Source organism: Carassius carassius, chromosome 16, assembly GCF_963082965.1.
Source record: "Carassius carassius chromosome 16, fCarCar2.1, whole genome shotgun sequence".
NCBI classification, from domain to species: Eukaryota; Metazoa; Chordata; class Actinopteri; order Cypriniformes; family Cyprinidae; genus Carassius; species Carassius carassius.
Window position 1 is genome coordinate 15,200,678 of NC_081770.1, and position 17,616 is coordinate 15,218,293.

At 37.1% G+C, this 17,616-nt stretch overlaps 1 protein-coding gene across 1 annotated transcript in view; it reads right to left on the reverse strand.

Moving 5' to 3' along the window:
• The window catches only part of LOC132159683 (insulin receptor-like), a 75,504-nt gene that overhangs the window by 32,111 nt on the left and 25,777 nt on the right, over positions 1-17,616 (reverse strand). The window contains exon 2 of the mRNA XM_059569259.1: positions 14,736-15,284. Coding sequence (XP_059425242.1) covers positions 14,736-15,284 — 549 coding nt within the window. The remainder of the gene's footprint in view (positions 1-14,735; positions 15,285-17,616) is intronic.

Consider the following 17,616-nt stretch of genomic DNA (forward strand, 5'->3'; position numbering starts at 1 on the left):
GTTTTCTACGCGTTTTTAGGCGCGATTTGTGAACGGCCCCTAAGATTTTCATTTGTGCAGATTCTCCAGTACAATGTTGTTTGCAAATGTTTAGTCGTAAAAGCTGATAACATTGCTTTTTAACAGTTAACATTTAAAGCTTTACAAACATGTTCTGTGATCAGTTTGTCGTTTAACAGTTCAAAATTCAGTCGTGCAGCCTAATTATGACTGAACGAGAGAGGTAAATGTTTAAAGATATTTGAAATGCACTTTTTTTCTAAGTATTCACTGCTCTTTTTCACACAGCAGGTTTTTTGTGTGTCCTGGACAACCTTCTGATGGATTTTACTTTAAATTGTGAGTTCCATTCAGGTTTCATGCCATTGGCACTTTTTTCGAAGGATTGTTTACAATTTCACAGCATAAGCTCTAAAGCTGTTTCACAGTAAATAATAAAATACAATGCACTGCAATTTTATTCTGTTTTATCCTTATTCTTCGTGAAAATATGTTCTGAAAGATTCCTTAATAAGCTGTGTTCGGGATGTTAAACTACTTTAGGAGCTCTAAGGACTGCCATGGTGAAAACATTATTTGAAATCTCCTTGTGAAATTTGTGAGTATGGGTCAGTGTTCTGATTGCAGAAGAGTTCGACAAAGGATTACTAACACAATAAAACAACTCCAGGTATATTTTTGATGAGGATATGACAATGCAAAATGGTTAAAATCTTTTAAAAATCTATGCCGAAGGATAAAGACCATTTATTAATAATTTACTTGGGGAAAAAATGGAAAAAACTAAAATATAAGTACATAAACAGATTAATCGAAAAAATAATCGACAGATTAATCGATGATCAAAATAATCGTTAGTTGCAGCCCAAATATATATATATATATATATATATATATGATTAAATTTTTTGCCAATATCTGAAGTTTATACATATTATTGACCAAAATAATATTCAAATATCACTCAGATAACAGCAAATAAATGTAATTATATATATATATATATATAGACAGACAGACAGACCATTAATTGATATTAACTTTGTTTACATATGTGTTTTATTATACACTATTATCTATACTTATTGCTAATTGTTTAATTATCTTGCTGTGCTTTGGCTGTTAGATTCATTTTCATAATAAAACCACTTTGAAATATGACAAATATATGATACCGAAATTACATAAATATTGACAGTATTTAGATTTTTGGGTGGGGTCCACATATTACGTCCTTTGTAAGCACAATTTTAGGTCCAAACAGAATAAAGAGTTTGAGCTTTCTTTTTTTAGGGAAGTCGTGGCCTAATGGTTAAAGAGTCGGACTTCCAATCGAAAGGTTGTGAGTTCGAGTCTCAGGCTGGCAGGAATTGTGGGTGGGGGGAGTGCATGTACAGTTCTCTCTCCACCTGCAATACCATGACTTAGGTGCCCTTGAGCAAGGCACTGAACCCCCAACTGCTCCCCGGGCGCCGCAGCATAAATGGCTGCCCACTGCTCCGGGTGTGTGCTCACAGTGTGTGTGTGTGTGTTCACTGCTCTGTGTGTGTGCATTTCGGATGGGTTAAATGCAGAGCACAAATTCTGAGTATGGGTCACCATACTTGGCTGAATGTCACTTCACTTTCTTAAAAGCGGTTTGCAATTCGGTTTAAATGTGAACGCGACAAACAAACTCTTACGAGGCTGTTTAAGTTCTTATTCAGTTTGGCCTCGTTTTTTTAGGCGTCACTTAAATGCTGCAGACACAGCTACGGGTACAGCTAGAAATCACAAGAGTCTATCATGTTTCGGGGAGCAGTACGCTGGAAAGTTTGCGGTGACTGCTTAGCTCAGATCCTTCGACCTGAAACCTTCTGAGCTGAGTCAGTGCTCGGTGTGGGAGCGGCCACAGCTGGTTGGTACTCTCGGGGAAGCCTCACGCTTTGATCAAATGCCCGTAATCAAAAACTACCCACTGTTTTTTGTCCAACATTTGGGGGGACGAGCGTTCGGGCGAAGCCGGATCTCTGGGTTCTTCCATTCGTCACTCTCCAGCTGTGGGGTTTTATGATGGAGGCACCAGGCGTCCAGATGTACAGCAAAGTGGAAACGACAACAACAACAATAACAACAGCCTGGGAAAAACAAATTAGAGGGGAATCTCTGACAGCAACATGTTGCATTCATTTAACATTGCCTAATAACAAATGGACAAGCGATATATTCCCAGTAATGATTGTGTCAACATGTTTCTGGGTTACAGTACAAACACGTCGGTTCATGTGGCGCAACAACCGCCGGTAACCCAAGAGCCACGGCCTGGGCTAATACGGAAACGCCCTTGTAAATGATCTCAGGGTTAAACAATAGGTAAGTTATGACGGATCAAATTGACCTGTATAAATGGTTTGATGCTTTTGCGTTTGTGTCAGAGTGTCGATCAAACTTAGGTCATGACTTCAACACAATTCGTAACTGTTTGAGTCATTGGTTTGAAAGAGGAGCGGCTGACTCATTAGTCAAACGGTTCGAGAGCAATCTCACATTGTTTGTCAAGCAAACAAGATGCTCCTGCTAGACCGGGACACCGCATTTGTTTGGTCCACCAATGACTACTAGTCTGATGGGGTGGGAAGATGCTTTCTACACGGGCAATGGCGGTTATGTGACACTTTCGAGGGTTGAAAACAATCCTCTCCGTCACCCGCGAGGAGGGAGGGCTTGTTTTGCTCATAAACAAGTTATGCAATGCCTCCTCCTCTCCTCAAATCATTAAACTCTTCCCTTCGGGCAGCTTTAGGCTACTTATTTTGCTCTCTGGTCCACAAGTGCTGACACTCATTAACTATTACAGGCGCCCCAATACGCTCGTTAAAACTTTTTTTGGGCTTTCAAATCTTATTTTTGGAAAGCCATCAAGCCTATTTTGTCTTTTTAATAGCTGATGACAGTGGCAATAATTAGGGACAAAATTGGTGAAACAAAATGCATTCTTATTTTATCCAATATTTAACATACAAAAAAAAAACACTGCTCAAATATTTGACAAATTTATATATTTAGAATGCAAAGGACCAAAAATTGTGAAAAATATTTTTGGCCTCTTTTCTGCCAGTATTGGAGATGTTTATCCTCTGCATTTAATTGGCATTAATTTGATTTGTATAAAAATGTTATAATTTACCATTAATAAAAATGTATAAAAATATTACGAAAACATTGCTCAGATATCAGCGAATAAGAAACTTTTATTTTTTTAAATTACAAAGGCCAAATATAGGAAGTCTTGGACAAGAAATCGCCCAGAAAGGGCAAAAATGTCTGGAAAATGCTGAAATCCAGACTTAAATCGAAAATGACTTAGACTAAGTCTAAGTAAAAAATGCTGAAATGCAGATTTAAATCCATAATGGACAAAACTGTGAGGAATTATTTGGAAAAGACTTTAAACGGTAAAATGTACATTATTTTGTTTTGGTCGCTCAAAATAGTAAAATTTGCCAAAATATAATACAATTTGTGGATGACAGCAGTCCCAGTTTGGCACAGATTCTGGTAAACCAGCTAATTATGTACTGTACCTAATAACCATCTCCAATCCTGTCCATCCATGTCACTTCCACGGCTCCCCTGAGACTCTGATAGCTGTGGAAGTGCGCGACGCCTCACAAAGACAGGAAACAATTCCAAGAATCTTCTGTACACTTCACAAAGATGCCGGATTCCCTGTCAGTGTAGATTTGGAACGGTTTCTCTTTACATGAACACACATGCCTTTAGACACTCGCTTTAAATCACAGCCGCTTCACTGCTGCCTGGAAACACTAAAAACAGGAGCAACCGCGTTTCCTCCACTAACACTAATACAACATCATGATATTACATGATTTCCCTTACTATTATTAAATATAATTGACAAAGATATAAATATTTGCTCAAATATATATTGTATATTATACATTAGTATATAAATACAAAATAAATAAAATAAAATGGCATTAATATTGCATTAAAACGGTGTTATCTAAATCTATTTAGTTAATATGCTAAAACCAAATAAAAAATTTTATGACTACTATTATTAAATATTACTGACATATTAATAGCTAGAATATAAATAGTATATCATTTTACATATAAATTGTAAATAATTTGAACTTTACATATTACATATCAATTTATATAATTAGTACGCAAAAGGCCAAAAATAGTGCTATAAATATTTTTTACCTATAATGTACTCAAGGGGCCGAGTTATATTTATTGTAAAAAATCAGGTTCTTAGATATTAAACAACTTTTTGTACCCACAAAAATAAATAAATACATTTCATGATAGAAATGCATTGTACAATAATAAATCAAATGTTGCATTTAAACTGATAATATGCAAAGCAGAGTTCTTCTGAAATAATTTAATGCTTCTATTCAGCAAGGATGCATTAAAGTGACATTTATAATGGTAAGTCTTATATCAGTAATAATTAAAGATAATACGGTAAAATAAAACAGAATTATAATGCTACAAAAGATTTTAATTTTAAATAAAAAATTCCGCCTTCGTGAGAATAAAGTAAATAAAATATTTCCATCCCAACTGTATTATCAAAATGCACATGAAATAAAAAAATCTATAAAAACTGTATAAGATTTTAATCATACCACCCAACCCAATAATGAGCTGAGATTTGTTTGCATTTAACTGTCATTAGCCACATGCAAATACGTTCCCTCGGATATTTCCCATGTTTACATGCGTGTCAGAAGGATCTAGTTTCTTAAACTGTCCCTGCAGTTCTTCCTTTCCTTTCTCAGAAGGGCATGAAGCAGCGGGAGTGTGCGAGTGCTAGATGAGAGAGGGCGAGCTGCCTGTGAGAACAGCGTGTCAGTGGCGCGATGCAAATGTGGGGCGTTGAAACGCTGCCATTGATAACGGAATAGGACACGAGCTCCTCCATCTCCCTCAGGGCTTCCTGTTCAGCTCATGAATGGAAGTTGGCGTAATCGCAGTCGACTGCACAATCACGGAGGAAGTGCAGCTGCTAATGTGATTCTTCGGAAACAGCTAATCCAACACAGTCTGCACTTCTTAATGCCGAGTTCACACTGCATGATTTTCAAAATCATCGGATCATCATTGTTTTCACACTGCACGTCTATCTGGGGTAGCATTCAGTTGCTGATAGATCGTGAACGAGCAACGATTTGCCTCCGATTTCAGGCATTTGTTGGCGATTTCACAAAACCTGTCGGCGAGTGAAAATCATGGCTAAAATAATGCAGTGTGAACTCAGCATAATCCAAACACAAACCACTAGTTTGTATCTAATCAAAATATTAATACAAAAAAATATACACACAAAAATACAATGCATAAATGTTTCTATTTATGTTATTTACATTATTGTTGTAATGCAATGATTGTAGACTTTAATGCTGGGTTCAGACTACACAATATTTTTGTCGGTCACGATAGTTGTCGTGTCAGATTACACAATTTTGACTCTTGTCGTGTCATGGGCAAGAAACGTGTCAGACTACTGTACACTGTTGCTTCCTGACCATTCATCGTGTGCCGTCTTTAATGAAGCGCGTGATGTCATCGAGAAGGCGGAACTAGCGACTGACTTCCGGGAAAAGAAAGGTGTGTAAACATTGCAGAAGCTCTTCCGCTATCATTCGCCAGTACTGTTGTACACAGCTCCACGAACCATTCCTCCATCTCATGATTTTACCTAGCCACACAATCATCTCTCTTTCGTTTCACTGTTTGAAAACTGTGCAAGAAAGAGCTTTTGTGCTGCTATTGGTCAACGTCACCAATGTGACGGAACTCGTTGTGGACGATGGAAAAAATGAAACATGCTAGTCGCTCTGTCATGATGTCGTGAAGCATTTCAGATGCGGAATCGGTTCTCATTCACTATGAGACACTACATGAGCTGAAACAATGTGTAAATCACATCTGATGCTTGAGAGTTTACAAAAGTTGTTAGTTTTAAATAAGAAAATAATAGGTTGGTGTTAACGATTTTAATGAGGAATATACTAAATATATGTAGGCTCAATCTAACACACACACACACACATATATATATACTAAATATATGTAGGCTCAATCTAACACACACACACACACACACACACACACACACACATATATATATACTAAATATATGTAGGCTCAATCTAACACACACACACACACACACACACACACATATATATATACTAAATATATGTAGGCTCAATCTAACACACACACACACACACACATATATATATATATATATATATATATATATATATATATATATAATGCAATATTTATATTGTGTATAACTATTATTATACACATTTAAACATTTAAATAAAATGTAACACTTTTTTCTCGCATTTGATGATTGCTGCAAGTTCACTTTTGACCTATGCATGCATAGCAGAATGCATTTATGCCTCGTGCAGCAGTTTGTTGCTTCACTGTCTGTGAGGATCACTGGCTGGCAGCTGCCAGAGGGCCTCATACTTCCTGTCCTGATACAACATACACTCTTTACCTATAGGCACACGAATACACAAACTGCAAAACCAAAACAGTTCACACATTGACTTCCCCTTTACATACACAAACGGTCACAAATGCTCGGGTGTTGCACAAGCCAGTGTTTCAGTGGTGCTGATGGGTTGGACGACTTCAGGAGCCTATACGATGAGAAAGTATCTGTGTCAAAGTTCAAACACACGGGTAACTAAAACCCCCGTGTTCACGTGCAAGCCGATCTCCGAGCGAGGGGATCATGCTTCGCCTCCTTGGCTCCTCGATCAAGGGGGCTTTGTGCAAAAACCACAGATTTAGCCTTCATAACTGTAAGATTAAAGGTAAAAAGTGGGAGGAAATTCACTGCTGGATCACGAAATCCAAAGAATGCGATTTCAGTGTGGGTTATTGCCACTTACAAAGCTAAAGTTATTCATTTTGAATAGATAAACACGTTTTTATATGTATAATTTAACGCTAAACAATTCAATAGACAAAAAATGAGAAATGGAAATAGAAATTGTCAGTGTATTTCATTACAATAAACAATACTCAACAAAATGCAGCAATGACAAAACGTGAAAAAAAAAACGGGACTTGATGTTACTCATTACAAGTGTGTATACGATAGGCAGTTAGGGGGCGGAGCAAAGAAATTAGGGCCTGATGATGTCACCTGAAAGTAAAGTCATTTCAGATATAAGGAAAGCTGATAAATACGCACGAGAGAGAGCGCGTGCGAGAGAGAGAGCGTGAGAGAGTGCGTGCGCACGCGCGCGAGAGAGAGAGACAGAGGGAGAGAGCGCTTCAAACAACACTGTCTTGCTCTCTCTCCCTCGCGCATATTAAAAAAAATTGACACGATGGTGTCGATGTTTAAATCATTTAAAATGAGAATGTAAATCTGCTCACCCCATTCTTGTTTGTAAGAAAAAATTAGATTAGAGTTCATATCGCAATATATAATCGCAGAAAAATAAAATATTGCAATGTCATTTTTTCCCAATATCGTGCAGCCCTACTTCGGAATGTTGAAAAAAAGTTGTAAAAAAAAACCCGCAATACTTTCAGATCTGGTTAAGAACTTTTACCGAGTTTAAACTCATTGGACAAAACCACTGGACAGAAAGAGTCATATTTCAACGTTCACTACTTTCGTAAAATTTCGAATTTTGAGTAAAACAACATTGCAATGCATTGTAATAAACCAAAAAAAAAAAAATGGTGACAAAAGAAAAATCAAACAGGCCTATGACAACGACGATGGGAAGCTACCACTTTCTTTTAAAATTCGAAAAGAAATGTTACACTGAATTGGAATACAAACAATCAGAAGAGTAATCGTAAAAATTCCACTCATTATGTCATTCGTTTGTTCTAGGCTAATTTATGCTAATTTGATGACCTTAACAAAAAACACGGTACTTTCAACTTTAACCATATTCTTTCAAAACTTCAAAAGAAATTTTACATTTAATTAGAAAACAAAGAGATGGAGAATTCGAGACAGGTTAAATTATAAAAAGTCTGCAAATTCTCTGCCTCTGCCCTTTGTTTGCCAAATATTTAAGCTAATTTGACTAAGCTAATTTTATTCCAATAAGAAAGCTATACTTTCAGCTCAGTTTCGCTGCGTTTAAACCCAAAAAACAAGATTTCATCTGGGCCTTAATATAAGGTTTTCTGACTGACAGCAACCAATGAGGTCGCCTGCTAAAGAAAATCAAATCAAGTGCTACAAGCGACTTCTATTCTGTCAGAAGAGGAGCCTGGAGATTTTTTCTTCAAAACTCTGAGAAGCACCACAATAAAGCTTACAAACTATAAAGCCGTGGCTTGCTCAAGCTGTGCAGAAGATCCCCATCTATTCCACTGTGAAACGAGTGTCGCATACAGTGGGGAAAAAGAGCAGAGAATCCTCACGGCTCCTTATCTGTCTCGCTAAGGGCCTCTTTACTCCGAGGTGGGAAGTAAATGACCCACACTTAGACGGTTAGGAAATGCACACTTACCCTCCGGCACTTCCGAAGTGCTGATACTTGGAAAACTGTTTCGCCTAACAGCAGACGGGAGCTATAGCGTCCACCTGTCCGCAGGCATCACCCGACACTTCACGGATTTATACACCATAGTTAGGAATTCAAAGGAGTTTGACCGCAAAGTGTCCTTGAAAATCATTTTAAATTGAATTCAATCTGATTTCAGGGTCGCCTATCTGGCTTGAAACGCCTGGAGAAACAAAATAAGTATACAAGCAACTGTTAAGGGTTTCTCAGTCAAGGTCAGACTGAAGATCAGGAGATTCGATATCAAGGGCCTTCCAGAATCTTTTACCTGGACCATGAAAACTGAAGAACATCAGCTTCCTTGAACTCACTCAACCCTGTTATCTTTGCCGAAGTGAATGTGTCGGAGATTTATGACTGGACGTCAGCACTTGTTGAGCGCCACATTTTTCCTTCTGTTTTTATGGCTAGTTTTTTCCGCCTGCTTTTCTAAGAAACCAAAACACAGCTAAAACTCAGGAACATACCAGTGATTGTTCTTCATCCTTTATACAACACACACACACATATACATTTATGTTATAATAATAATAATTATTATTATTATTGTTGTTATTATTTATTAAAACTAATAACATGTTGATAAAATTAATAATCATCACCATCATCATTTATATTATTATGTAATATAAAAAAATTATAACAATAAAATAAGAAATTATTATTTTTTTACTATTATTATTTTAAATATAATAAAACAACAAAGCTTACATTTTACGTAAAATTTTTCATATATAAAATATACTGACCCTACTACACTACTAAAAAAATAATGATTTATATAATTCTTTATATATTTAATAATATGCATTATTTTTTTATTATACTTTATAATTTACAATTAAGTTTATTTAACATATGCAATTTTAATATTACTGCTAATGCATTATTATTATTTACTACTTTTACGGTAATAATATCAATAACAATAATGATCTCAGTTATTATTTTAAAATAAAAGTATTATTGCATAAAATATACTTCTAGTAAAACATTTAAATAATAAGTTAACATTATTTTTTATTTAAATTATTCATTATTAAATGTTGCATTTATTATTAATAATAGTATTTATTATATTACGATTATTCTTCATAATAACATTAGTAAGTTTAGATGAAAAACTAGTAAACCTAAAAGAAGTGTCATTCTTGTCAAGTTAATTCAAAGCGACTGATCCAGATGAAAACTGACATCAAGTCCACAAAGCTCTGAGCACAGAAGAACAAAATGGCTATGAAAAACAAAAAAGCGCAAATCCGCGGCTGCTGAACTTTGACCTGAAAACGTCCCGGTTGCGCAAGAGCCGCTGTCGGCGCAACAGAACAACGCTCACAATAACAGAACACGCTGTGCCAGAGGAGCAGATAGGACTTATCTGAACAGCTCATCTGTTTGTACTGTCTTCTGTAGAAGCCTTCGCCTCACGCTTTGTGTTCGTGACGTTTTTATGGAGAAAAAGGAGGACGGATTTTAATGCTATGCTACACAAGAACCAAGCTATTTATCTGAAAGTATTAAAATGAATGACAGATTTCTTTTGTTGAAAGAAAAATAAACGTTCCCTGGGTAACAAATGGAGCAAACACTAAATATTTGCTTTATACTTGAAGCATGTGGAGTTTTTTTTCATCAAGCTAAGAATGGAAAGCGGCGCTTACAGAAGCACCTGCACAGATTTTATCTTTGCACTCAAGCTCACGTCTACATCCACCGGCTCGACTTAAAACACTTCCTGACACTGAACGCCTGCTTACACTCAAAACACTCACTGCATTCATGAATGAATCAAGGGCTCGCGCTTTCGCCACCGTAATTCATTTGCTGGACATTTTTACTGATTCATTTTTACTGATTGTCAACACAAAATGTTTTATGCATTTATGAGGCAATGCAAAACAGAATTTGCAATTGTATTTCATTGGTTATATATATAAGGAATTGATTAAATTGTGAAGAGTGGGACAAGACCTGAATAAGAGTTTGCAAAAATTATTAAATTATAATATGGAATTACTTAGCTATTTTTTTTATTTAGCTATTACTTAATATACTTCGCTGACTGAATAACATCAACAAAAACAAAAGATGAAAAAGTAAAATAAATAAACAAAAGGTATAATTGCATTAATAAAATTATAAAAAATATGAATTTTATCAATATTATAAATACATTGCACAGCATAAATAAATATTTTATAATAATGCATTACTAAAACATTTAAATATAGTCCACTATATTATTAATCCTTGTAATAAATAACCAATAAAAACTTTTAATATTAATAACAATAACAATAAATAAATAGATTAATAAACAAAAATGTATATCACAAGTTAGAATTACGATCTATAAACATAAATAAAATACACAAATACATTACTAGATTTACCAAAAATGAGGCATAAATATTTTTTTAATACGTTTACTACTATTACTAAAAACATTTAAATATAGTCCACAATATTGGTAGTCCCTGTAATAATTAATCATCATCATTTTTATTAATTAAATAAAAAAGGAATAAATGTAGAATGACGTGCAAAATATAATAAAAAAACATACTCCTTAAAATTATAAAAACAAAGTAATGAATGAATAAATAAATAAATGATTTGTTATAAAAATTATGTAATATTTATAATTTAAGTGTGTAATATTTGTGTCATTTATTATAAAATATTATGATTTATTTAAATTAATAACAACAACAACAACAACAACAAAAAAAGGTCCACAACATTATTATTAATATTACTTACATTATTATTTTTACTACTACTATTATGGTTGATGTTGTTATCACCACAACATCTTCACAAGATAAGATATTTTGAAGAATGATGGCATCAAGTCGGAAAAGGGTGGCTTGCCAACTTCAGGTTGGTGGAGAGTTCCTGCCTCAAGTGGAGGAGTTTAAGTATCTTGGGGTCTTGTTCACGAGTGAGGGAAGGATGGAACGGGAGATTGACAGACGGATCGGTGCAGCTTCTGCAGTAATGCGGTCGATGTACCGGTCTGTCGTGGTGAAGAAAGAGCTGAGCCGCAAGGCGAAGCTCTCGATTTACCGGTCAATCTACGTTCCTACACTCACCTGTGGTCATGAGCTTTGGGTCATGACCGAAAGGACAAGATCCCGGATACAGGCGGCCGAAATGAGCTTTCTCCGCAGGGTGGCTGGGCGCTCCCTTAGAGATAGGGTGAGAAACTCAGTCACCCGGGAGGAGCTCAGAGTAGAGCCGCTGCTCCTCCACATCGAGAGGGGTCAGCTGAGGTGGCTCGGGCATCTGTTCCGGATGCCTCCTGGACGCCTTCCCGGGAAGGTGTTCCGGGCGCGTCCCACTGGGAGGAGACCACGGGGAAGACCTAGGACACGCTGGAGAGACTATGTCTCCCGGCTGGCCTGGGAACGCCTCGGTGTCCCCCCAAAAGAGCTGGAGGAAGTGTCTAGGGAGAGGGAAGTCTGGGGTTCTCTGCTTAGACTGCTGCCCCCGCGACCCGGCCCCAGATAAGCGGAAGAAGATGGATGGATGGATGGATGGCATCAAAATGTTGACGGTAACCATTGACTTCCATTGTATATTCTTCCATACTATAAAAGTCAATGGCTACCATCAACTTGGCGGATCTTCTTTTGTTTTCAACAGCATTTCTACTACTTACGTATACAAATAGAGATGCTATTATGATAAAATATTATGATAATATTTTTTGCTATTAATAGCAATAACAAAAATATTTAAATGTAGTCCACAACATTATTATTAATATTACTTGCATTACTATTATGGTTGGTGTTGTTGTTTATCTCCACCATATCATGAGTAGCTAACTGTTATCAGGAGATGCAATCATGCCACACCTAAAACAGGGTTACATTTGCTTTTACGTTGGCTTGAAATAAAATAAAAATGGAAGAACACACCTATGTAGGAAACTTCCTTCTGGAATTAAATGCAAAGGAAAGTCAAAAACCTTCCATCTGGAACACAAACCATTTCGCCTTATTATTAGCTGCGGAGGAGCGAGAAAACATGAACGCCAGGCTAAACAAACAAACAAACAAACATGCACAGGTTGTGTTGATTTGGCACGGGCGGAGAGCGCCTGTTTCTCTCGGGATCTGGAATATTGCTGTAGGGTTATACACACGCTCACCCAGCGTCTGCCCAAATACAGCAGCATTGCATCACACTCCAGAAATGGGGTCTCGCTTTGACATTACAGCAGACTAAACGTTCACCTCTCACATGACAAAAAAGTGGGTTGAGTCATGCGTGCATGCTTACCAACGTGGAACTTTATTTGGGCCGGACACTGCTGGTCTTATTGCAGAGGCTGACCTCATCCGTACGAATGCAGTTGTGATTTCACTCGTAAGGTTTGTACAAACTACATACTTGCAAAACCAAATGGTCACTAGGTAATCTGAACATAATTCTTAAAGGTATAGATCACCCAGAAATCATACCTGAGATGTAGCTAGATAAGTTTCTTCATGGGAGAAGATTTGGAGAAATGTAGCATTATTAGCACTTGCTCACCATTGAAGTGAATGGGTGCCGTCAAAATGAGAGTCCAAACAGATGATAAAAACATAGCAATAATCCACACAACTCCAGTCCATCATTTAATGCCTTGTGAAGTGAAAAGAAATGATTTGTTATAAAAAAATTATGTAATATATATATTTTAATTGTGTAATGTGTAATGATTTTTTTGTAAGAAACAAAAATTAGTCAAATTCATTAGTTGATGTTTTTCATTTCAAACCGTTGCTTCTCGATCCATAATGCTGCTTTCTCCAGTGAAAAAAGTAATCTCGTCTGAATCAGGGGAGAAATCTGCACAGATCGAGCAGCGTTTACGAGAGAAAACAGTCCTAAACAAATACGTTTGTGGATTTTGATGTGAGAGGACAACAACAGGAGATTTTTCACTGCTGAAAACAATTTTATGGATTACGGAGTCATGTTTTTGCAAAAAGCGATGGTTATAAAGTTAAAACTTCTTAATGATGGATTTGTTTCTCACAAATGCACAGCGTTTTGCTTCACAAGACATTCATTGATTGGCTGGAGTCATGTGGATTACTTGTGGATTATTGTGATGTTTTTATCAGCTGTTTGGACTCTCATTCTGACGGCACCCATTCACTGCAAAGGATCCATTGGTGAGCAAGTCATGCAATGATAAAGTTCTCCAAACCTAACAAAGAAACAAGTTCACCTACATTTTTGGTGAGTAAATTATCATCGGATAAAAATTTTTGGGTGAAATATTCCTAAAAGGAAACCAGCAAATACACTAGGTTTAGATTTTAGCTGCATGAAATTACATCTTTTAACTTATTATCGACTGATTCCTGGATGCATTTTAGGCTGAACAGACGCACCGAGCCCGTCCATGTCATTCCCCTCCAAAAAAGGTGGAAGTAAACAAGGCACTTGAGCTGAATCAGGTTGAACGGGGTGTGAGGTGAATAGCGAGCAGGCGCTGTACACGTTGAACCGCCAGATGAGATTTGTATTGGCAGACTGTCCTGTAATGTACCAGAGAGGCTTCCTTCAGCCAAACACCAGCAGCTTTGACTTGCAAATCAATCAGACCTATGTTTACTACAGAAACCTTCTCCTGTGTATTTTTCAGACAATGTATGATCAATATATATCTGCTCTAAATCTGAAAAAATTGGTGATTTTTAATCTATGGAACCTTAATTTCTACCAAAAAAGGCATTGTAGCCAAATAGATACAGACGATTTAAAGTGACAGTTCACCCAAAAATAAATTCTTCGTCATTTACTCACCCTCAAGTTGTTTCAAACCTGTATGTGTTTCTTATTTTCTGCTGAACACAACAGAAGATATTTTGAAGAATGTTGGTATCAACAGTTGACGGTAGCCATCGACTTCCATTGCATTTTCTTCCATACTATAGAAGTCAACGGCTACCGTCAACTGTGAGGATCTCCTTTTGTGTTCAACGGCATTCAGCACAGACTTTTGGTTCCTTTTAATCAAAAACATAGGCCTACTACCGTCTCCCAAGAAAGTTGAAAAGATGTAGTAAATAAATAAAAACTGAGGATGACCATTACTCTAGAAACTTCAAAAGCAGCGCTGAAAGAAGAACAACCACAACTTACTTCTTTGGCAATGGTTCTGGTTCCAGCAACGCTCGCCGAAGTTCCCGTTGATGGTGGTCTGTTTGCAGGTGATCGTGCCCCTGATGGTTCCCGGGCAGATGTCTCCGCACTCCCGCTCATCTTTGTTAAACACAATGTAGTTGTCCTCCACAGAGTCGGAGATCTTGGACCAGTCCAGAGTGGACAAATAGCAGAGGTTGGGGTTCTTCTCGATGCGTACGGCTCCTCGCGTGATGTTGGTCAGGCTGTGGAGGCCGATTTCCTTCAGCTGGATCATTTCGAACATGACCAAGGCGTAGTTGAAGAAGAGGTTGTTGCCGCGGATGACGGTGAGGTTCGGGAAGAGCTGACCCAGACTCTCCACGCCGTAGACACGGAAGAGGAGCAGGTAATCCGTGATCACCACCAGCTTCGGGAAGCTCAAGCCCCGGAAGTCCTCCAGTCTGGGCTTGAACATGAGCAGGATCTTCAGGTGGCCCTCGATCACCGTGCAGTTCTCCAGAATGCGCAGGTGGGTCGCATTGTTGCGGATATCCGTACTGGGGCAAACTGCAATGACAGACAGAGAGGAATGCTATTAGGAAAGGAACTGTTACTTTTACACTGGATTACATTTGGGGGAATCAACCAAAAATGAAAACTAGGTCGGTCATCACACACACAATCATTGTTCCAAACCTCTATGAGATTCTTTCTTCTGTTGAACAACAAAAAATAAGATATTTAGAAGAATGTGTATGAAAAAAAACACCATGGAAGCCATTGGTTACCATCTACTATTTGGTTACCAATAGAGCTGTCACTTTTGTGAAAAAATCATTTTCGATTTTTAAGACATAAGTGTTCATTGAATCGATTGTAAAATCGATTGTCCATGTCTAAAAAAAATAAAAAAGACGTTTCCTTTTGCAATATTTCTTATTTATTGGCATGAAGTTTCGTGCAGAATAACAAACCGCAACAGCAGTGCAACATTCTCGAAAAAATATATATGCAGAGGGGACGGCTGCCATAACAAAAGAAAAACATCACTATTCTATTAATATTCACTGAAATTGAAAAAAAAAGATAAATATTTATTAACAACTTGATATAATCTTCATTATCAAAGCAATGTTTGTGGTTTATAATAATAAAAATGATGCATTCACAAAAAAAAATATAATAAAATGTAAACATTTATAATAAAAACAATTATAATAAAAATGCCATTTAAAATTCTACAATAAAAAAATTGAAATAATATACCTCATCTAACTTATCAATCAATAGTTGTTAACTGCATCTTAATAATTTTTCTAAAATTTCTGCATGACATTAATTACGGAAAAAAAGACTTGGTGATGAAACAAATGTTTATTCAGCTGCACTTGATAAAAAAAAACAAAAAAATGCAAAAGCCTCAATTATTTGCACGACAGCTGACCTCCCGCCACAATTTGATGACGGTGACAGCCCTAGTGTAAACCAAGAGCGCGTAAAGGCGCACGTGAAGGGCGTCCTAACAGGAGCATGAAAGATTATCAACACTGAATAATGCATAAAGCGTGTCTCCAAGCAGCAGCTTTTCTGAGTTCATTCATAATCCAAACCCGCACACGCTGAGACGAGGCCGAGAGAATTCATTAGCAAAGCGCTTTGCGACAAGAGAGCATCTGCTAATGGATAACATCAAGAAATCCTTTCAGAGCTGCTCCATTGATTCACCATCAAAAGAAATCTCTCAGGCCTTTTTCAAGGGGTGGGGGGTTTCCTCTGGTTTGGCGCTGGAAATCATTACGAAATATTATTCACCGCGGCCTATTCATCCGGAACGCTGAAGTGTACAGAAACATCCATTCTAAGACATTTTTAGACTAAATCATTCAAAACAACGCTGGAACGTGCAATTTAGAGATTACGACGAGTTCTCAGAGGCGAAATCTCAACTCAAAGGACATCGCCGGAAAACAAAGAGCTTTTCTGTCGACTGTGTTTCTGGAGGAGACAAAGGGAGCATGTGATTTGTGGTGTGAGCAGGTGTCAAAGTCTTTGAGGCTCGGCTGATCTCAACAGACTCGCTTTTTCTTCCTCGTTTGTGCAGACAGCAGTTATCAGGGTTAATGGTTTTCACACCGCAGGCTGAAATGGCAGTTTTACCTCATCTTATCACGGTGTGTGGATAAAACCACAAAGTTGCTGTTGAGGACGCACATATGAGAAATTCACAGAACAAAACTCAAGCTCATTGAGATTCAGGTGCTTCCTTCATGTGAACAATTACTTTTTGGGTGAATTTTACAAAGACATACTACACAAAACAAAAACAACAACAACAAAAAAACAACAACAACAAAAAACTAAACACAACAAAACAGAAAACCACAACAAAACAAAAACAAAACAAAATTATTTAACATATTACCATTTGTTTTGCATAACAGTATCTAACAGAACTCTTACAGGACTCAAAAATCCTAAAACCAGTCCTTTAATTCTTTCAAATCTACTTCCTTATTCTTTTCTTTTAATTATGAGGTATAATATTAACAAGATATGTCCTTCAGGTTCTGTGAGATCACCACTTAACTAACTGTGCAAACTTGATTTCCCTAAAATAACCGGCTGACGCAGACTACAGAGAAACCTGACTGACACAGAGACCATTGATCTCATAAAGGTCAGAAAAGCAGCACTATCGAGACAAGCTGGAGACCCTTCACCCTCATGACCTGCACACACACACACACACACACACACACACACGAGAATCTGTTACATCAGCTCACTAAAGATAATTGAGCAAACATCATAAAACGGCAACATCTCTCCATAGCAACACGCAGCATGCAGCAAACGTTTGCCAGACACAAACACACTTCAGCCCGTTTACCTCTGAGGA